The 20,601-nt window shown below is 53.6% G+C and overlaps 5 protein-coding genes across 5 annotated transcripts; all 5 read right to left on the minus strand.

Moving 5' to 3' along the window:
- Positions 1-962: 962 nt before the first annotated feature.
- NMT1_2 (glycylpeptide N-tetradecanoyltransferase) lies at positions 963-2,156 on the minus strand (the record flags this gene model as incomplete). The annotated part of the gene is made up of 4 exons (XM_053180790.1): positions 963-1,793; positions 1,850-1,918; positions 1,970-2,072; positions 2,122-2,156. 4 exons carry the CDS (start codon positions 2,154-2,156, stop codon positions 963-965), a joined length of 1,038 nt encoding a protein of 345 aa, XP_053035312.1.
- Positions 2,157-3,292: 1,136 nt separating this feature from the next.
- On the minus strand, positions 3,293-5,293 carry COL26b_008016 (uncharacterized protein; the record flags this gene model as incomplete). Its single annotated transcript, XM_053180791.1, has 4 exons — positions 3,293-4,397; positions 4,449-4,624; positions 4,850-5,208; positions 5,266-5,293. The coding sequence occupies 4 exons, from the start codon at positions 5,291-5,293 to the stop codon at positions 3,293-3,295; spliced, it is 1,668 nt and encodes a 555-aa protein (XP_053035313.1).
- A 2,080-nt stretch (positions 5,294-7,373) lies between these two features.
- COL26b_008017 (uncharacterized protein) lies at positions 7,374-9,201 on the minus strand (the record flags this gene model as incomplete). Its single annotated transcript, XM_053180792.1, has 5 exons — positions 7,374-7,619; positions 7,673-8,242; positions 8,297-8,454; positions 8,509-8,548; positions 8,602-9,201. The coding sequence occupies 5 exons, from the start codon at positions 9,199-9,201 to the stop codon at positions 7,374-7,376; spliced, it is 1,614 nt and encodes a 537-aa protein (XP_053035314.1).
- Positions 9,202-10,363: 1,162 nt separating this feature from the next.
- COL26b_008018 (uncharacterized protein) lies at positions 10,364-10,767 on the minus strand (the record flags this gene model as incomplete). The annotated part of the gene is made up of 2 exons (XM_053180793.1): positions 10,364-10,584; positions 10,755-10,767. 2 exons carry the CDS (start codon positions 10,765-10,767, stop codon positions 10,364-10,366), a joined length of 234 nt encoding a protein of 77 aa, XP_053035315.1.
- A 174-nt stretch (positions 10,768-10,941) lies between these two features.
- Positions 10,942-18,692, minus strand: COL26b_008019 (Type I Iterative PKS; the record flags this gene model as incomplete). The annotated part of the gene is made up of 8 exons (XM_053180794.1): positions 10,942-13,016; positions 13,073-16,222; positions 16,270-16,719; positions 16,775-17,207; positions 17,258-17,370; positions 17,427-17,640; positions 17,696-18,116; positions 18,166-18,692. The coding sequence occupies 8 exons, from the start codon at positions 18,690-18,692 to the stop codon at positions 10,942-10,944; spliced, it is 7,383 nt and encodes a 2,460-aa protein (XP_053035316.1).
- Positions 18,693-20,601: the final 1,909 nt, after the last annotated feature.

Genomic DNA, 20,601 nt, shown 5'->3' on the forward strand with positions numbered 1-20,601 from the left:
GATCTCGAAATGCTCGCCAAGGTCGCCGCGATCGTGGATTACTACGACTGCCATGAGAGCCTGGAACCACTCTCGACAATATGGATCGAAATGCTGTCTAAAGCATCGCCTCTACCCATGACATGTGATCGAGATTTACTCCTGTGGCTTCTAGTATCATTTGTTTTCCGGAACGAGACCATGTTTCAGCATATCACCAAGACAGCTATCCGGGAAACCAAGGGGCCGCTCCCATCTCTGGATCGACTGCCCATTCGATCGTCCATAACGGGTGAGGATTCCACAAATTTCTGGGTTTCAGCAGGTCCTTAGACTAACCTTCAACGATGCAGACGCAATCGACCAGCGTCGCGAAGATATCATTAAACGAATCTTACAAATGCTGGAAAATCAAGCTGATCGGTTTCGAAACGGTTCGTCCGGATGCAAATTCGAGTGTTCGGCGACCCTTCTGGGGCTGTTGGTGAAAAACATGGCTGAGCATAGATTGAGCCACCCAACGCCGTCTCGACCCTACACAGGATACAGCGTGACAGGACTCGAAAGGTCTATTAGAGCCTTCAAGAATCCACCATCTTGCTGCCCTTTGAGTCCGTTCATTGTACCTACTAGGATAGAAAAGTACGACAATATCACAGCGGGGCTGGAGATCAAAGAATTTCTCAGTGACGAAGACATCGCCGACAGTTAGGGCAGGTCGTCACAACGAGCGGGCCAAATCTTCAGTCAATGCTGTCTCCATATCCAAAATACTTACCATATTGGGCTATTTTCGCGGCACGGTAGTCGAAGTAGGAGTTTCGGCTAGGGGTGTTTGTATTTGCAAGAGAGTGGGTTATTCCAACGCATCAAAATCTAATGGAGAGGGCTCCCCAAAGCCGCCCAGCTACAGTGACCTCTTATCTCTGAATGAGCGAAAGATACTAATCCGTGAAACATACAATACGACCTTAGCAATGTGTCTAAGCCTTGATGGCAGAGCTCTGCAACTTCAAGCGACGGAAACCGCCGCGACAGGCGACATCGCTCTGAAGCTCGACCATTCTCTTCTGGTCCCCAGTAGGGTCCTCCGAGTCGGCGTCAAGGCCCCACCCCAGAAACTCGTTGGTGTAGTTGGGTTGGAAGCTCTCATCCAAAACACCAAGCCTCTTGCCGTACTTGGTAACCTTAGTCCAGTCACGCTGGACGTTCTTCAGGTCATGCGAGAAGTACGCGAAGCTGCGCTCGAAGATCTTGCGGTTGAGGTCCGAGCCCATTACCGGCTTGAAGTCGACATACTCCTTCCAAGCCTCCTCGGGCTTCTCGAGGACGTAGTCGGTGGCCCGCTTGACAGCCTTCATGAACTTGCGAACCTTGTCAGGGTTTTCGGCAATGAAGGACTCGTTGCCGATGTAGAGGATGGTGCAGAAGCAGCAGCATCCAAGTTCAGCCAGCTCGTCGATGCGGAGCATCTGGACGTCGGTCTTGGGCTGGCCCTGGGCAGCGAGCCACTCCTCAAGCTCGACCATCTGGACGTTCTCCAGACCAATGCCTGCATCGATGGTGCCCTCGATAATGGCCTTGGAGACGTTCATGCCGCAGCGCACGGCGGTGTAGTCGTTGGGTGTCATGCCGTAGTGCGAAGTCAGCTCGTCGATCTGGATCTTGCCGAACTCGCCGACGTAGCCGATGCGCTTGCCCTTGAGGGTGCGGAAGTCGGTCGTGATGCCGGAGTCCTTCAAGTAGACGACGCCGGTGAAGGGCTCGTCGAGAAGACTGCCAATGGAAAGGACCGGGAAGTTGCGGGCCTTGGCCTGTCGAGGGATTAGGGAATGGTCGAGCCAGAGTAGGGGTCTTGTGCAGAACCTACAGCGAGCGTGTGAATCATAGCCTTGAAGCCAAGATCAACCTTGCCAGTGCCGATGATCTCGGTGACATCCTGGATGATAGTTAGTGACAGCCCAGAACGAAAGCCTCGATGACAACGTACGCTAGGGTCGTTGGGCTCAAGCAGAGCGACCTTGATGCCCTCGTCCTTGAAGTATCCCTTGGCCTGGGCGAGGTACAGGGGGGCGTGGTACGGGGTGGCGTGCCTGACCCAGTGTCAACTTACATTCGCAGCATGCACGCGGGCAATCCTACCAGTTGGTGAGGAAGGTGATCTTATCAGTCGACATTTTGACAGATCAAGCGTGATGCTGCACGGGTTAGTTCACTCCCATTCTCTCAAGTGCAGGGCGGCAGGGAAGCCAAAGAAGCAAGTCCTTTCGCTGGTATTATCCAGATCAAGTTCGCCGGTATTTCTCAGATTAACTCCCTGTCGTGCCCTTCCATGTCGGCGCTCCTTACGATCGAATCGAGATATCGAGGGAGACCGGCGTGGAAGTATGTAGCACGGCAGATGAGTCAAACACCCGGATGCGTTCTTCTCTTACTTTACCTCGATCTGTAGATGTTTCCATTGCGATAGATGCCATGGCTCTCTGACGCGGACGCGAGCGTCGTACCGGGTCAAGTATAATTGGTGTTGGTCTTTGCAGTTTGGTTTGCTTGCAGCAATGAGTGTGAGCAAAGTAAGTCGAGGAAATCAAAGGAGGGCTTGTAGTTCATATATGCCTCGTTGGAGGGGTAGCTTCCTCAACAATTGAAGCTGGGCCCATTTCCCCTCATTTGGTCGAAGCTAATCCTGCATTTCGGCTTGAGTTCCGGTTTACCGACCGAAGACGTTCGTCATTGACGGAGACTACTGATACGAAGGAACAGCTCTCCTTCTACTCACCCATTGGTTCTGAAATGGGCGGGCAGGGATGATTAAAGTGTTCTGACATCAATCATGCCCTTCCGCTGCGTCGATTGATGAGCACTTAAGCCGCCGGTCGACATGAGATTGTGTCACAAAAGTGGCTCACCAATCCTCTAGCGTTAAAATCAAGCGAAGGTTCAAGCACACGAGATCAGAGGAATTCTGATTCGTCGAGCGAAGTAAATCGATTGCTAAAAAGCCTCAGAGAGAGTCTTGAAATCCACCATAGACCGGCATGATCTGACTGTTTCCCAGCGGAAAGATTGGGGCGGACCGGGCTACTCCGCGACTGACCTCCGGGATCGGAAGCTGACAACCGACGGGACCCACTCGGAGCCGGCTTGTGCCGATGATTACCGCTCATCGGCGGCAATGTCAGTTAGAGTTACTCCGCGATCTCAAAAACACGATCTGTTCTGCAAGAAGGTGCAAGTCAATTGATAGATTCTCGAATGATTCGCTATAACTACGCTGGAAATCCACTGCTTGTACTGTTGTTCCTGTTGCTCCTCATTTCACTGGCGTTGATCCCCGACTTGTGTATTGAGCGTTCATCTCAATCATCCCCGCCTCATTCCTTGCGTGGAACGTTTGCTCCTCCATGTGCAGGTCATAGATGCCTGCGTCTTTTGACACCAAAGTGTCTCTGTAGATCCACTTGCTGCCCTTTGCCCCCTCCGTGGTCAGCCCTTTCTCTAGAGCTTCCTCGTTCGCCCTCCTGTCTTGGATCGCCATGGACCTCATGACTTGCGCCATCTCAACGGCGCCGCCGTCGGGAACCACAACCCGGTTCGCTACCAAGGCCGCCGCAAGACCCAATGCCAGCTGCAATACAGCTGTCAGGAGCAGAATCATGTGGATCATGTTCCAGTGAGAAACGTTGAGCTTCGTGCCTTTCATCGGCATGGTACCCTCCAGGGTCAGCGAGGGGTTGTTCAGCGCGGCAATGGCTACAACGCCAATCGTGAAGCGGTTCAATATCATCTGCATGACTTGGTTGGTGCCGTTCATGGGGGTTCCGAAGATGGATTCGGCGGGGTATGTCTGGTACTGGAAGTTGGTGTCGTTGGCGAGTGACGAGGCAGCATATCCCTGGAGGGCGATGGCTGCCGTCGCCAGCTCCGTAAGGTTGGTTCCGACATAATGTTCCGGCAGCGTGGCGTTGGCTACTTCGTGAACCGAGACGTTGCAGCTGTAATACCATGGCGAAGTAGCTGATGCCTCAAAGACGGAGACGATGCTGCATCCTGTTCCGCAGTCAAATTGGGAGTTTGTCATGAATGTCGACTGATCGCTGCCGCCGGGGACAGGGATGTAAAGATCGTAGGTGTTGCCGTTGTCGAGGGCAACGGTGACGTTCGTGGTGTTGCCACTGCCACCGCTGATGACCGGCCAGGATGTGCAAGATGATGTAACGTTGATACTTCGGTTGGTGCACACGGTCATGGGGTTCGTATCGTCGTCTTTGATTGATGAGGTGGAGGTTTCGTGGAAGACATATTTGCAGAGGTTCTCGTCGCAGAACATGAGAGGATCACTTTCGACGTAGATGGCTCTGGCCGATGGGACTTTCTCCATGGCTGCCGAGTCATATGCCAGAGATACTGTGCCATAACTGGGCGATGAGGTTAGCCTGCGTGATTGACATAGACTTCTGGTGACGCACCTGTTGGCGGTGTACTGCAAAGCACCGAGTCCCTGCCTGTTTGATTTGACGATCTTTTCTGTTCCGATTGTTGTCATGTCAGGAATAGTAACATTGCCGGGAACAAGCAAGGCTTGCTTGTCTGCGGTATCGGTTGAGTAGCAGAGGCCAATTGCTGCAAGACCGATTTGAGAACCCTAGGAGAGTCAGTGGTGGCAACCGCGAATGCCAACCAGGGAGCATACTATTGACAGTATGAGCCAACCAGTGGCCGCCATGTGAATGGACCAACGCTTCGACCGAACCGCCAACATGATTGTGTGCTTCAAGTTATCCGCGGCAAGGATTCGCTCAACCTATCACCTCTCGTCAGCAATCTGCCATGTTACACCATACCTCACTTCCCAAACTCGCAGGCTTACCTTGCTCTTGGAACGATGTCGCCGACTCAAGATCCACCACCTCAACTCTGCCACCATATGGTTCAGACTACTGGCCACAGCAATACCTAAGGCAATCGAGAGACCGGTGATGAGGGCATTGTACTGTCGCTTCGTCGTCTGGCTCATGACGGGCTTGCTTGAGTAGACCCAGATCACGACGTAGATCGAGACGATCACCGCCATTGTGATGCCCCATCGGGATAGCACCTTCGCTATAACTTTCCATCGCGTTTGCCTTTTGGCTGGCAGGCCGTGGAACGGTCCATCGTCTGTCTTCTTACGGAGAATCGCGGCATCCTCGCTGTAGTTGTAATCCTGGGTGGGAGAAGAGACCTCGGCTGGACAAAGGTTAGCCTCGTGATCGACATTAGTCTCGTGTTGGATCAGTCACTTACTCTTTACCCTTCTTAGTGAGTTAGGCATCTTGCCTTACCACGCTCGGCTTGCGAGCCAGCTTCAAGTCCAGTGGTGCGGTGGGCGAAGTCGGAGAGGTATCGCTCTACCTCCTGAGGGGTAACATGAGCCGGTATATGAACGAAGGGAAGAAGACCTTAAAGACTGGAGACCACAAGGTTGTCATCTTTGAACGAAGGGCCCGTCGAGACTAACAACCTTTTAAAGCCCCGTAGCCACTTCGGCGGAGGGTGGATACAAACCCCAGGATGGAACCTCAGCTCTCGATTCGGTGCAATGGTGAATCGCATATCAACAGGCCTCCCGGCTGACCTGATGGGGCTAGTGAATCAGAGAGCCGTCGCCGCCCCCACTGGACATGCTCTTGCTGGCATTTCACCAAGACTTCCAAGAAGACTCCAAGAAAACCACAGGCATTCTGGGGAGAAATGCAGACGCGCAATCCAAGACAACTACCTGGCCGTCAGGCACCGATTCTCGAGGCCTCCAAAACAATCGTCAACCAACAAAGCTGCACGAAAAGCCAGAGCATTTGGCTGGGCAAACAGTCAGGAGTAACAATCTGCCCTCTAAAAAAACAACTACAGTGGACACGGAGTGAGAAAAACACCCAAGCGCTCGGGACGCCCCGTGCAAGTCAAGGTGCCCTGGGTCACGACTCATGCACGTCAGGGGGCCGTTCAGGGCTGATGGTCGCTGATTCTCGCTGACATAACCCTGTAGGGCTCGAAAACGGCCAGCCCGAAATGACATCTTGGGTGATTTAGGGGCAAGCTGCAGGCGGAGCTCTGTGATGTCCAGGTGTCGTGGTGGAAAGACTGCCCGATCGAGGTAAGATAGCCCGTCATAGTCTCCATTTGCAGACATTCACCGATGAGTCTAAGTTTTGCAGATTTCACTTAGATGGCGGCCGGTTGTCTTGGCTTTCCATGCTAAGAGTGTCCCGGCAGCACGCGATCACCTCAAAATAGGTGGCGAGAAGTGTCAATATCTCGATCTACGGCATCTTCAACAAGCTGCCCAACATAAAACAACATTCCTTCTTATCATTAAGCTTGAAAGTCAACATTCCCTTGAGGGACGTCAACGTGCCTGGGGGATGAAAAGATGAGACAGGCAATGGGCCCAGCTGGACCGCCGGTGTTAAGAATCAGTGGTCAGCCGCAAAACTGCGAGCCCCCTGTGCCTCCCGTGGATCCCCAGCTAGCAACGTTTAAAAACAGGTCTAAGACAGGGGATCTTGTCACGGCACGGTTTGCCGTCCCACCATTTCCACTGTTCGGATGAGCAGGTGTGGGAACCAGGAGGCCGGAGCGCGCAGCTCGCGAAGCTCAATGCGGACGCGTGCGCTGCCCGCGCGTCCCGTTGGCAGGGTTGGGCCTAAATAGAGTTAGCCTTACGGGGTCGGCAGTTGGGATGCACAACAGCTTTTTGATGATGCCACACTGAACAGTTGTCTGAGCCGCACGAAATGTTTTTGAGCTTATTCCCACTGACATATCCTGTCGCCAGGTACCCAGTGACGACAGTAGATGCCAGCTAACTCATTCCATGGAGGCTCAAGCAAAAATATGCGTCAGCAGCATTCATCTGAGAATGTGGGCGATGGGAATTGATGAAACTCATGGCTGGTCACCTTGGTGGTATACAGATAAAAATGGAATCACAACACGGTAGGAACCGTATATGGATCATTGCTTTGTCCTAAGAAAAGACAACATTCCTGAAACTGTGACTACCGGGGAACCCGTGATGTTGGCCCTAGAGCATCGTCTTTTCGACTGTCAAATAGCGGAAGGGTGGACCGCAACGGGACTCCGGAGTGTTTCGCGGATGCTCCCATGGAATGGATAGCCAAATTCTCCGTGAACATATTAAAGAACAACAGCGTATCATCAATGATTATTCTAGGATTACTCGTCATTCGATTCTCTCCCTTCTGATCGGTTGGCATCCGGTGGCCCCACGTTCGGCAAACCGGCCGATCCAGCACCTTGGCGTTGCCCGAGCTGAATGACACATTGCCTGCCAACAAGACAAAAATGTTCGCCACAAAGTCCTGGGCTTTCCACACACAGATAACGCGTTCTCAAGATTCTTCTTTCTTGCAATGCAGACAGGGCGGAGCGTGGAACAAGTGGCCGCGCCTCTTCCGGACGTATGAGGCATACAGCCCGCCAGCGGCGTAGATCGCCCCGACGCTCATGAGGATGGGCCACTGGAACTGGTCAGGCCGAGAAAAGACGACAGTGGCCGCATATGACAGGAGCTCGAAGATGCTCTGCATGGAGGCCTCAACGGTGGAGAAAGCGCCGCGATGTTCCTCGTCGACATCCTGATTCAAAGTCAGCATTGCTTGATACGGACAGGATAAGTTGTTATGCTTACCCCCTGGATGATGGTCTGGGCAGACAAGTCATAGCCCCAAAGCCCGACTCTGCTCAGAATTACACCACCAACGAGTCCGCTGACGGCTTCAATGCTGCTTGTCCTGTTCTGAGACTTGTCCGCGAAGAACCAGCCTACTCCAGCAGCAAGCCAGATCATCTGCCAAGAGAGACTCCAGATGCCGGCGCGGATGGGACCGATCTTGTCCATCAACTTGGGCGCGGCCCACGTCGCGCTGAGCTCAAAGACTGTGCTGATAGTCCGAGCGATACCGATGTGGAAGGAGTTGTATCCGACGGAGAGCAAGAAGGTGATCATCTGTCCGGAGAAGGAGAGTACGGTAAAGTAGAGCAGTGCGAGGGACAGCGAAGGCCGGAGGGCGGGGTGCGAGAAGTAGAATGGGATTGCTGAGACGGGGAACACTGTCTGGATCTTGGACTTCAGCCAACCGGTAGTCTGTTGCGTCCGCGGTACGTCCGCATCTTCAGGGCCATCTGAATCTGAGTCGGCCGGCGTTGCCGGCTGGGATTTGACCCGGAGCTGTGCCAGGGCTGGCACGAGTTGATAGACCTGCATCCAGGATCAGCGTTTCGGCTGTCGAACTACAGTATTGAAAGAACTTACTCTGGCGATACACATATACTCAGTTACAACAGACAGAAGAGTCATCGAAAGAGTCACCCAGATGGCGATGGTAGTTGATGCACCATCAATCAACGAGATTGCGAGGGGGCCAATCAGCTTGCAGAACAAGTCAATTCGTCGGATTCGCGCGTTCAGTTCTGTTCTTCATATCAGTTGTGGCACGCGACCATATTTCTAGGTTCGATACTCACCTTGTCGAGCCTTCTCGTTGCCTTCGGTAATGACCACCACCTATCACCAGTCAGCCGACGCATGCAGGAGAAATAGTAGACCAATTAGCTTACCCAGTCACGTTCGACAGATACCAAATTCATCACAGAACACAACTTTTCAACGCAAGCCAATCCGACTACCATCGCGAAGAGGCTGTTCTGGAGGTCGCTTTGGAGGTCGCGCAGCCTCTCGAGCACGAGGAAGATACCACAAGACATGGCGACCGAAAGCCTTTGCCCGACAATCGAAATACGGACCACCGACAGTCGGTTGCCGCGATCAATCCATGATCCAATAGACGGGGACAAAATGACCGCAAAGACTCCTCGGACGAGCGCGTAGATGGACATAGGCATCAGCGTCCCAGGGTAGATGGACGCGAGAAACAGGACCGCGCCGAACTCGAACAGGCGTGAGTTCCACGTCGACAGAAAATGCGAAACATACAGGCGGAAGACCACCGGTTTCGAGATTGAAGGAGCTGCTGGTGTCGGGTCGTGCTGGGGCGCCATCATCATCGCCTCCTCGTGGCGGTAGCCCTCCGGGCGTGGCCGGTCGGAGATCGGCTCATCGTGGTAGGAGCCTTCCGAGAATGACGATCTCGGCGAATCTTCGTAGTCGGTCTCGTAGCCGTCATTGTCCGCCGCCAGCGCGGCCGTCTCTGCGTCCATTGCGGTCGCGATTGTTGAAGGCTCAACGCTCAAATGCCTGGAGATCCGAGGGCGCGCGCGACGGTCGGAGCGACATTTTAATGATTCAGTGACCGCTCCGGCCTCAAAATCGGACCACTCGGACGTAACGTTTGCCGGGGATGAATGCAGGGGTACACTCAAATGCCGGGAGGCTGGGCCTGAGCAGATCGAACCCTCTTCAATTGCATGCTTCGTCGCGCAGTACGTGGAGAATGCGTTTCTCCCTTGGGCATTGTAGGGATGGCTTTACTTCAGTCTTTCAGCGGACTTACGCCCGAGAAATCGATGAAAATCACCGGGCATTGATAGCGCCTGGCTGCTCAGAATGATCGGCAAATCACAGATGGCCTCGGCCGAATGGGCAGTACTCTGCTTCAGAAGAAGATGAGGAAGATGGTCAGGCCATGCAGTCGCTAACAGCGTTCATTTCAGTTGGCTTTATGTGAACCTAAGCTATCGATGTTGGAAGATCAGAGAGAGTCAGGTCAGCATCTGAGGTTCTGTTGTGAACACAGCAATGCTGGGACTTTCCATGGGGGTGGATATGATCGCTCAAGGTCAGAAACCAGCCCAACTGAAGAACTACCATCGTCTTGCCATCATCGCGCCTAACGGCACTCAACCTACTGTTGTTTCTTTGAATTAATTACTGTGATCAATTCCATCCCTATCTGTCCGTTGACGCGCTTCGACAACCGGTTATCAAAACAAATCAAAACAGAGAAAGCCCCATGATCTGCTCAGCCAAATGCCCCGCAATCGGAGCTGCCCCGACCGCTAAAACTCCTACTGAACAGCGAAAGAACCGATTCAAGGTCCGCTTTTCCTTCGGAGACCGAGCCGCATCATCTTCCGGATCCGGATGAAGGCGTTTGACAGGACGGACGGAGGAATGCTGTTTGATGCTACATAGCACCGCATTGACGCGGACGCCAAGGCACGTGAAGGGCGTCGGATTCTTCTAGGGATGACAGCGTTAGCTCGCGCAGCACGTCGTTTCATGCTTCACGCAACCACTCCATCTCAGTACTCGCAGCCAAGGTGCCACTAAAGACCTGCGATCATAGACCACTGCCGATTGCTATTCATCAATAACTTTACATCTTAAATCACAATGTCAGCGCCGTCTCCAATTGTCGCTCTAGGTGGCAACGCTGTCATCACTGCTGCCTTCGGCGGCGCGCTCGGATACGTGTTTGGGCGAAGACGCGTCCTCACCATCCTCGCCAATTTCTACGGTGCCATCTTTGTTGTCTTCGGCATCAACGCCATAGCCAGACCAGAGTCTGCTTTGTCTTTCTTCGAATGGAAGTACCCAGAAGACCCATACTCTCGCGAGCTCCTTGATCGCGTCATGGTCATCTACGGTGCGCGCGACATTTTCATGGGTCTAGCTCTCTTCGCCGCCACACTCTTCGGGACCAGGAAGTCTTTGGGTGCGACCTTGATTGCGGCGAGTGCGATGCCAGCTGTGGATGGGCTGATGTGTAGGGTGAGCGAAGGAGGCGAATGGGGGCATTGGGGGTATGTACCGACATTGGCCATTGTCGGTGCACTCCTGATGCGATGAGGCAAGCTGGTCAGGTCTTACATTATCGGCCTCTGTGGGCGGTGGGCCGCTTCAAACACATGCATTGCAGAACGCGAGGAAAAGTTTGCAAGCAGGAGTCTTATTAAGAATTCATATTCCAACGCCTACTTCATCTTCTCCCCATGATCTCATGATGAGCCCAATGCCTTGTTCTTCAACGCCGTTGAAGCCGTTTCCGCTAATTGGAACAGAGATCCCGAAGCCATGATCTCGAGTACGCTCACCTGCAAACCCAGCAGTTGCCTGAACCATCTCCTCAACTCAGTTGCCATTAGCGAATCAAGACCAATCTGCGCCAAACTCAAGCTGGTGTCGACGTCTTCGCCAGGCTTGAGCATGAAGTCGTACACCTTTGCACCAATTTCCTGAGCCAGGAACTCGAAGTTGGCCTTGTCCGAGAGGAGATCCGGGTTCTCTGAAGCTAGGTTCAAGAACGTCTTCAGAGCACTGGAATCACCGCCCGACTCGTCGGCCTGCTTGTTGCGGATGTTGTGATAGGCGCCCATGCGGCGGTCGCGTCTCCAGTTGCAGCGGTTATTGGGATCCTCCAGGTGAAGTTCGGATCGGAGGCCCATCACAACCTGGCTCTCGTTCTTCCACGCCTTGGGCGGGCGGCTCGATGGTGTTGCCTCGTAGGCAGACAGGTTGCCCTTTGCGGCAAAGATGGAGTGTTCCACGTAGTCGAGGTACTTCTTCTCTCCGAGGAAGTAGATGCCCTGGGCTTTGGTGTTCCGCTGGGCAACGGCACTTTCAGCGACGAATCCAACGCCCTTGATGGGGCAGATGTTGAGGACCGCGGTTGGAAGGCCGAGGCCGAGGCGGTACTGGGTGAAAGCCTCGAGGTATGTGCTTGCGGCGCTGTAGTTGCCCTGGCCCGGCTGGTCGACGACGGTAACGACGGAGCTGGCAAGCCAAAAGAAATCCAAACGCTGGTTTGAAAGCGCATGATGGAGATTCCACGCGCCGGTGACCTTTGGCTTTGCTACTTGGCCCCACTGTTCCCACGTCATGTCAACCATTGGGCTGTCTCTCAACACCATTGCCAGATGGAACACGCCCTTGATAGGCTTGGATGAGGCGCTGATAGCCGCCTTGACATCATCCATGTTCTCAACTCCACCAGCGACCGCTACAACCCTGGCACCGAGAGACTCAATCTCCTTGATCGCAGCCTTGCTCTCATCGCTGACACCTGCACTCCGAGAGATGATCGTTAAGTGGCGGGCGCCGTGCTCAACCAACCATGTTGACATGGACTTGCCCAGGCCTCCGAGACCTCCTGTCAAGAGATACGTAGCTTCCGGGTCGAATTTGATCGACTTCGCAAGCGGCTTGGCGTCAATCTGAGCAGAGAGATCGTCCATCGACACGATGACTTTGCCAATGTGGCTACCATGTTGCAAGTGACGGAACGCATTCACAATGTCACTCGCATGGAAGTGAGTCTGCTGCGGAATGGGACGGATGTGTCCTTGCTCCCAATACCCGAGGAACTGTTCCAACAACTGGCGGAAGTACCTAGGTCTCTTTCTGGCAAACTGAACGCCGTCAAAGCCAACGTACTGTCGGCTGCCAATGAAGGGGTTGAGATCCAGCTTGCCATACCCCAGGAGGTCACGCTTTCCAATCTCGACCATCATGCCGAACTCTGCGACGCACTTCCATGATGCATGAAGCAATGGTCCCGTCAGAGAGTTGAGCACGAGGTCGACGCCACGACCGCCAGTCTCTCTCATGACGCCGTCCAAGAAGGACTCGTCACGGGAGTGGAAGATGCGGTTACGCGGAATGTCATAGGTTTTCATGAGGTAGTCGACCTTATCGGGGCTTCCAACCGTAACGAAGATCTCTGCTCCGATCATACGGCAGATCTGGATGGCTGACAGGCCGACACCACCACAGCCAGCGTGAATCAGGACCGACTGGTCTTTTTGGAGGTGGCCGATGTTGATGAGGCCATGGATCACGGTCGCAAACACAACCGGGACACCTGCCGCGTCTTGGAAGCTGAGGTTGTCGGGAAGCTTGGCGGCATGGTAGCGTTGGAGAACGGCCTTGGTGGCCAGACATCCCTCAGGAGCGAAGGCGAAGACACGATCGCCGACCTTGAACTCGTCGACGTCTGAGCCGACGCGGGTGACGACTCCGCCAAGTTCAATGCCGAGCTCCATCTGGACACTACCAACAGGGTTGATGACACCCACTAAGAGACAGAAAATTAGTAGATAGTGACGAGAAGCATGGTGAAGATGCACTTACTGGCTGTGAGAACGTCCTTCAAGTTGAGGCCGATGGATTTGGGCTCGACTTCGATTGTGTCGGCAGGGATGTCCTGTGGTAACGCCTGCTCTGCCCAGTAGAGAGACTCGATGCTACCAATCTTGCCGATCTGCAAAGACTGAATGGTCTCCTGGCCAGCGATGCTCCGCTGTGACAGTTCCTCCTGCAGCGAGAACGGATGGTACCTGCCGATGCAGATCGTGCCATTGTCGACGACGAATTCCTTGTCGGAAACCAGGTTATCGTCGTCCTCCTCGCGGCGAATCTTGCCGAAAACCTTGAGGACGAGATCGTTGAAGTTGGGTTCGTCTTTGCTGATCTCCAGAGTGTGGAAGGGAACAGCCAGCTCGGTGCGAATGGTTCTGGCAGCACCGATGGTTTGCGCTGAGCGGGGATCCTTGCACTTGACTTGGACGGGGTTGGTCAGCCAGAGAAGATTCTGGTTGACACCTTGTCCGCGAATGAGGTCTCGGAAAGCGTAGAAATCGTTTTGGTTGATGTTTTCGAAAAGATTCCACTCGATGTCGACACAAGAGATGATGTCTTGGTCCTTGGGTAGGGGGTCGCCAAGATCGATAGGAGCAACTGAGAACCCGGCGTCCGTCAAGGAACTAGAAAGTGATTGGGCGACAGTACCTTCAACGTCACCAGTTATCAGAGTCACTGATGTTCCTCGTGGAGGCAGATCTCGGCATCTCCTTGACATGATGGTGGTGCAGCACCTGTACGGCGCGTCTTCGTCATAGACGGCAGTCTCAACGCCAGTGAAGCCGGAAGCGAGAAGCTCACTGTGCCAACGCGAAGGGTGAACGTAAGGAGCATAGAGACGACCGTCGTTCTCACCGAGCCACCATCCGACGAAGTTGCCAAAGATGTACGTCGGAGAGCGGAGCTCGGTGCAGATCTCAGTCAGAACAAGAGCACCGGCCGGCTTGAGGACCTTGTTAAGGTTGCTTAAGGTGTCCTTCAGCGATGGAGTTGCGTGAACAACGTTTGCCGCAAAGATAACATCGTAAGAGGACTCGATAAAGTCTTGCTCGAGGGGATCTTTGGAGATGTCAAACACCTTGTACTCCATATTCGGGGCATACGCAAAACGCTCCTTGGCTTGCGGGAAGAAGCCAGCGGAGACGTCGGTGAAGGTGTAGCTCGAATACCTAGGAAGACCGCCCTCGTGCATGAGATCGCGCAGGATGAGCTCCGTCGTGCCACCAGTGCCGGCGCCAACTTCCAAGATGCGGAGCTTGGGCTTGGTGCTGGACATTAGTTTGACGAAGTCGCTATAGCCGAAACTGACAGCGTTGTATAGCTCGGCTAGAATGCCGCCCTCCATCAGAATGTCAATTGTCTCGGCTTCGCCCTTGAAGATGCGCTCGGCATTGTCGACAACACGCTTGAGACCTTCGACAAGCCCTGACTTGTTGCCGTTCAGGAGTCTCTTGTGAAGATCTTCCAACTTGGCACGACGCGCCTCACGAGTAAGCTTGAGGTACTTGGCAGAGTCTGGTACCAACGCGTTCCCTCCCTCCCTCGCCCCGTGAACTTCCCTATCGATCCAGTCTCTCAGCTTCGCGAAGTGAGGTTGGGCAGGGCTCAGTCCGCGAAGTCTCTCACAACTCTCAATGATGCAGAGTAGTGTCAATTCCTCAATCATCTGGGCCTCCTCACGGTCCGAAGGCGGCGGCTTAAATAGAGGGGCAACGTCAACGAAGTCAAAGTCGGGAAGCCATTCGAGTCTGGCGGCCGCGTACTCATCATAGTCGGCATCGTTGCTTTCCTCAAGAGCAGTGAGCTTGAAGCCGTTGAGACGCAGCGCTGTCTTGCCGTTGGAAACGCACTCAACTCCTTCCGACTTGGTGGTAGAAGATCCCCAGGCCCTCGCTGTCAACGAGCCATCGCCACGACGGATATCCAGGCTTTTGATGAGGGTCGGGACCGACAATTGCGTGACGTTGCGTCCGAGACCCTTCGCGTAAGAGAGAATCAGGAGTTGGAAACAAGCATCAATGGCCACCGGATGCATCACATACGGCTTGCTTATCTCTTCACCGGGTACAGTGATGTCTGCCGAAGCAAGGGCCTTGGTGGTTGATGACGTGACATTCTCCAGGCGGCGGAACTCAGGACCAAAGTTGATACCGACATCTCCCATGTAATCGTAGAAACGGGAAGAGACCACCTTTCGGGGGTAATCCTCGCGAACGAGGGTGCTAGGTAGTTCATCGTCGAGGGCCTTGACCTGTCCTTCGCAGTGCTTTGTCCAGGTGGCCCCGTTGTACGATGCGATGGTGAACTCGAACCACTCCGAATGATCGGAGTCCGTTAAAGGGTGACGGCGCAGAGTCGTCATCAACTCAGTGGCCTTCTCGTGGTTTAGAACAAGGGCCGAGTGGGCTACCGTGTGCCTGATGCTGTAGCCTGCATTGACGCCAGTCATCTGACGGACTGCTTCACCAGCGATCGCAACGTAGCCGGCAAAGGGATAGACGATGTCTTGCTTGACCTTGTGGTCGACCATCCATGGCTCGTCCTCCAAAGATAGAATATTGCGCCACTGAGGTGCAGTGTCGGGCGACTCCGGAACACGGGCTCCCAAGAGGGCATGGTGAGGATATTTTCGCTGTCGCCAGGCCTGCGAGACTCTGCTCTCGTACCACAACGACAGACTGTGGTCGAATGCGTAGGTGGGTAGATCGTTGAGAGTCTTGCCCCCGGAGTAGAGGGCGCCGAGGTTCAGGTGGAATCCTTCCTGGAACAGTCTGCCGAAGCAAGAGAGCAACGTCTTGACGCCATCATCGCCTCTGATGAGGCAAGATGCATAGTTGCATGGACAAGAGGTTTGGGAGCAAATCTGTCGCAGTGGCCCGGCAAGCGCTGAGTGGGGACCAATTTCCAAGAAGAAGCCATCACCTTGGGTCTCGACGAGGCGAGAGACAGCCGTGGAGAACCGGACCGGGGAAACCAAGTTGGTTCGCCAATAGTCAGGACCAAAAGAGAAGCTCTTATCCAGTACCTCGCCAGTGACGCTTGAGAAAAATAACGACGTGGCACTGCTGGACCATGCTCCAATCTTCTGTAGTTCGGCCTCCAGAAGTGCGGTATAGGTCTTTCCAAGGGCAGCCATGTGATCTAAAAACTGTCAGTATCGAGTGCTGTGAGCGGTATTAAAGACTTACGAGAGTGATATGCCATGTCGACCTTCAAGGGACGAGCCAGCACGTCAGGCATTTCAGCCTTGATTCGTGCGATGACCTCCGTGACCTTCTCCTTGTCACCGGAGATGGTGCTGCTTTGGGCACTGTTCTCGCATGCCACGACAACGCCATGGACGAGGAATTTGGAAACATCCTTAGGACCCAACCCAATCGCAGCCATGGAACCAGCAAGAGTCTGTTGCTTGGTGATATAACCACGGTAGTATGCGCAAATGATGGCTGCTTCCAGGGTAATGACGCCTGCAGCATACGCAGCTGCGATCTCACCGCTAGAATGACCGACGACTGCTGTGGGCTTGACACCCGCTGCCCGAAGCCTATTGACAAGCGCAAGTTGAATTGCGGTGCAAAGAGGTTGAGACAGCTCCGCCGTGCCGATTCGGCTTGTGGTGGCAGGTTCAAGAAGTTCATCTAGAAGGATGGTGAGCCACTTCTCCTCAGGCAATTAAGGGCGATTACTACTTACCGATGATGGACCATCTCGGCCGATGGGCAAGGCTCTTGAGAACACAGTCCATTCGCTTGAGATCAGCTTCAAACAGAGGATCGGTCGTGACGAGCTGCTTCGCCATCTCGGGCCACTGCGCGCCTTGTCCACTGAAGATGAAGTAGACGTCAGGGGCCTTGCTGGGTGCCTTCACAGGAGCTGATGTTTCGATAATATTGTCGTCATGGACGATGGTGAAGGCTCTATGAGGCAGAGCCTCTCGCTTTGTAGCAAGAGTGTATGCGATGTCGCGCTTGTTAACCTCCGGATGTAAAGCGACAAACTCCTGGTATCGATCTACTTGCTCCTTGAGTGACGCAGCTGTGTTCGCGGACATAAGCAGTAACTCGGGGTGTGATGTGCCATGTCCGTTTACGATGGGCTTGGATTTGCCGTAGGACTCAAGGATGACCTGCAAGTGGTCAGCTTCGTGGAAAGCGATTTGGAAAGACATCATTTTACATGAGCGTTCGTGCCACCAATACCAAAAGAGTTGATGCTGATGCGCTCAGCTCGGTCAGCTGGCCAGGGCGTTGGCAGAGTAGGAACGGTAAGTTTCTTGTCGGCGAATGGAACTGAAAGGGAAATTAGTTCCAGATTTGAGAAGTTGCGAAAGTGTCAAAATACATACTCTTGGGATTGGGTTCGTTGAACTTGATGTTTGGTGGAATAGTCTTGTGCTCCAGGGCAAGGACCGCCTTGATCAAGCTGTTTAATCCCGAAGCACCTTCAGAATGGCCGACATTTGGCTTGACGGAACCGATGTACACGCCCTTTTCACCGAAGACCTCGCCTACCGCCGAAGTCTCGATGGGATCACCGGTCGCGGTTCCGGTTCCGTGGCACTACATCTGGGGTCAGCAACGATTTTCGGTGAGTGCGCGAGGTAGGCGATTGTACCTCAACATATGCGGTCTGAGATGGGTCCAAGCCGGCATCCCGGTAGACCTTGCGCATAAGGGCTTCTTGGGCAATCTGGTTGGGCGTGAAGAGTCCCTGGCTATGGCCGTCGTTGTTGGCGCCTGTGGCTCTGATCACAGCTCGGATCGCGTTGCCGTCACGAATGGCAGCAGAAAGAGGCTTGATGTAAATAGCATTGATTGCTTCCGCGCGAGCGAATCCGTCAGCTTTTGCATCGAATGACTTGCATGAACCATCAGGGGACAGTATGCCTTCAGAAGTAAAGGCAGCGGTGGTGGTTGGGGTCATGATTAAGCTGGTTCCCCCAACAATGGCGCCGGTTGCGTCGCCATCTTGAATGGACCGAAATGCTTCATGGATGGCAGCGAGGGACGCGGAACAGCCAGTCTTGATGGTCATGCTACAGTTGTCAGCGAGTCGTAGGTGGGACATGCCGCAGTTCGACTTACCTAGGACCCCTGAGATCATACTCGTACGAAACACGGTTCGAGAGCATGAGGTCGCCATTTCCAGTGGCAACGTAGCCGAGTCCTCCTTGATGCTGATTCTCTTTTCCAGCAATCTGCGCCCAGTCGTCACCAAAAGTGCCAACGTAGCAGCCGATGCGCTCCCCGCGGTAATTGGTTTGACCGGCATCTTCGAGAGCCTCTCTGGCAACCTCGAGGAGTAGTCGTTGCTGGGGGTCACATCGCTCAACCTCTTTGCGAGACATTGAGAAAAGCGATGTGTCGATGCGTGTGAGGTCATCGGCGAGGAAGTATCCGAACCTGGTCTTGATAGTGTTCTTCCCGCCGAGGGCGTCGTTGAAGCCGTCAATGTTGTAGCGGGTGTCGGGAATCGGTCCTCTTGCGTCCCTGCCGTTTACAAGGAGGTCCCAGTAGTCCGTGGCATTCCGGATGCCACCTGGAGCACGAAGTCCAAGGCCACATACAGCGACGAGGAAGGGCTCTGAAGACGAATGGATGTATTCTCCCATTATGCCGGCAGTTGTGACTCGTGATGATGAAGAGTCCAGAAAAAAAGGTCGGGGATTTTGACGGTTGAGCGTCCGTTTGTGTGAAACGTATTACTGAATTAGATGAAGCAAGATAGTTTGCAAAGAGACTGCATTCGTCAAGGCGACTTTGGTGTCTATTTAACATTGAATCATCACGCCTCCGTTCGTCACTACCTCACGATCGATGCCGGTTGAATCTGGCTCGAATATCCTCACTCATCGCGCGGCAGGCTCCGAGAAGCGCTGCGATGAAGCCGAGTCATGGAATCGTCTGTTGAAGCTCTAAATTCTCCATTATGTCTATATTCTAGACTTTGGTCTACGCATCAACTATGGATCTTTCACGATGCCTGGAAGATGTCAGCCCACGCCAAGCGTGACACGAACGCAGGCGATGCTACAAAGTTGCACTCGATCTGTGAACCCATGGAACTGACAGAGAGGAAATCTTGTGGTGGACTACGGTAAGGATCGATATCCATTTTGCGACCAGCTCGTACATTCTTTAGCCATGGTAGAGCGCCTAGCTCGTTTGCTGAACTCCTCAAATTCACCGAATAAAGTTGCATCGGTGGATTGCCTCCACAAATGCCTTAGGCGAGCATAGACCGAAATCTACTGATCCATTGCGTTGGGAATTGGGATCTCGCTGAAGCGTGGCGCCATCTCATAGTAACGAGTAACAGCGCGATTCATGTTGCTGAATGTTTTAAGTCGTTCCCAGTCACCATCGTACCAGAATCGCGATTGAGTGCCAGGCTGCAGGTCAACATCGAGGTTATTCACTCCTTGGTCGAGGCTTCATTCGCTTAGTTGTTGGTGGATGAAGGGATCATGGGTTGCGCGACTCAGTGAGCTCCAGTCGGTTCCATCTTGTAGATTCGATCGGACCAGAAGTTGACTGATTGGAAATTTTCGGGAGCCCATTCGTGGGTCAACCGCTCTAAGCCCTGTGCAACGCCTCACTTTGACCCACCAATGGGCCGTTCCGTGGAAAGTGCCGGGCGAAGTAGTCACCAGAAAGAGAGCCGTTGCAACGTCAAGGGTTGACAGAAACTCGACGGAGTGGACATCTGTGCACGTTGTTCGTCGGATGTTGAGCGATGGGTGCCATCGGGGCGGCTGTGATTCTGATACCGAGCAGTACCAATAGGCTGGACGTTGGTCTTATGATCATGGCATTAAACACAGTGGGAAACATGGCATAACAACCGCACAGCAGAGAACTTAAATTTCGGTGTTGATCGTGGTAGTTGAGCCGATCTTCCAACACTCTACAAAGCTCTCTCAATGTTTTGTCCTTGAGTCCCCAAGAGAGGATCCTCCGAGATCATGTCGTTCTCATACCTTTCCTCGTTGCCAAACATGTGGGATCGAGTTCATTTCATACCGCCTGCACCATCCGCTGCTCTTGCACTACTGGCAGTAGTCTTTCTGTATTTTTCTTTCTCATCGCGACGGGAAAATCTCAAACATCTACCGCTTTTGAACCCCAGCAAAGGCTTCTCCTTGTTTAACATTGAATCCAAAGTAAGCCTTCTCATGTCGACAGGCCTGTTGACAACTGAAAAGCTGATCTCGCATTTCATTTCCAGCGCGATTTCGTATTCAATAGCAAAAGTCTCCTGGCTAAGGGACGCAAGCTATTTCCGAAAAGCCCTTACCGCATGATCACCGACCTCGGCGAGATCGTATTCTTGCCCGTTGAACAGACCGATGAAATCCGTAACGATCCGAGACTGAGCTTCGGGTCAGCCTTTGGTGAAGTATGCTACGGCTATAGAACGGGAGCGGACTCGATGTTGACCGTTGTGTCTTAGGACTTTCACGGACATTTACCCGGATTTCAGGGCGCTGCGGTAGACAGTTACGATGATGCGGTTCTACA

This window comes from Colletotrichum chrysophilum (genome assembly GCF_026319265.1).
Source record: "Colletotrichum chrysophilum strain AFK26 chromosome Unknown scaffold_67, whole genome shotgun sequence".
In the NCBI taxonomy this organism is placed as follows: Eukaryota; Fungi; Ascomycota; class Sordariomycetes; order Glomerellales; family Glomerellaceae; genus Colletotrichum; species Colletotrichum chrysophilum.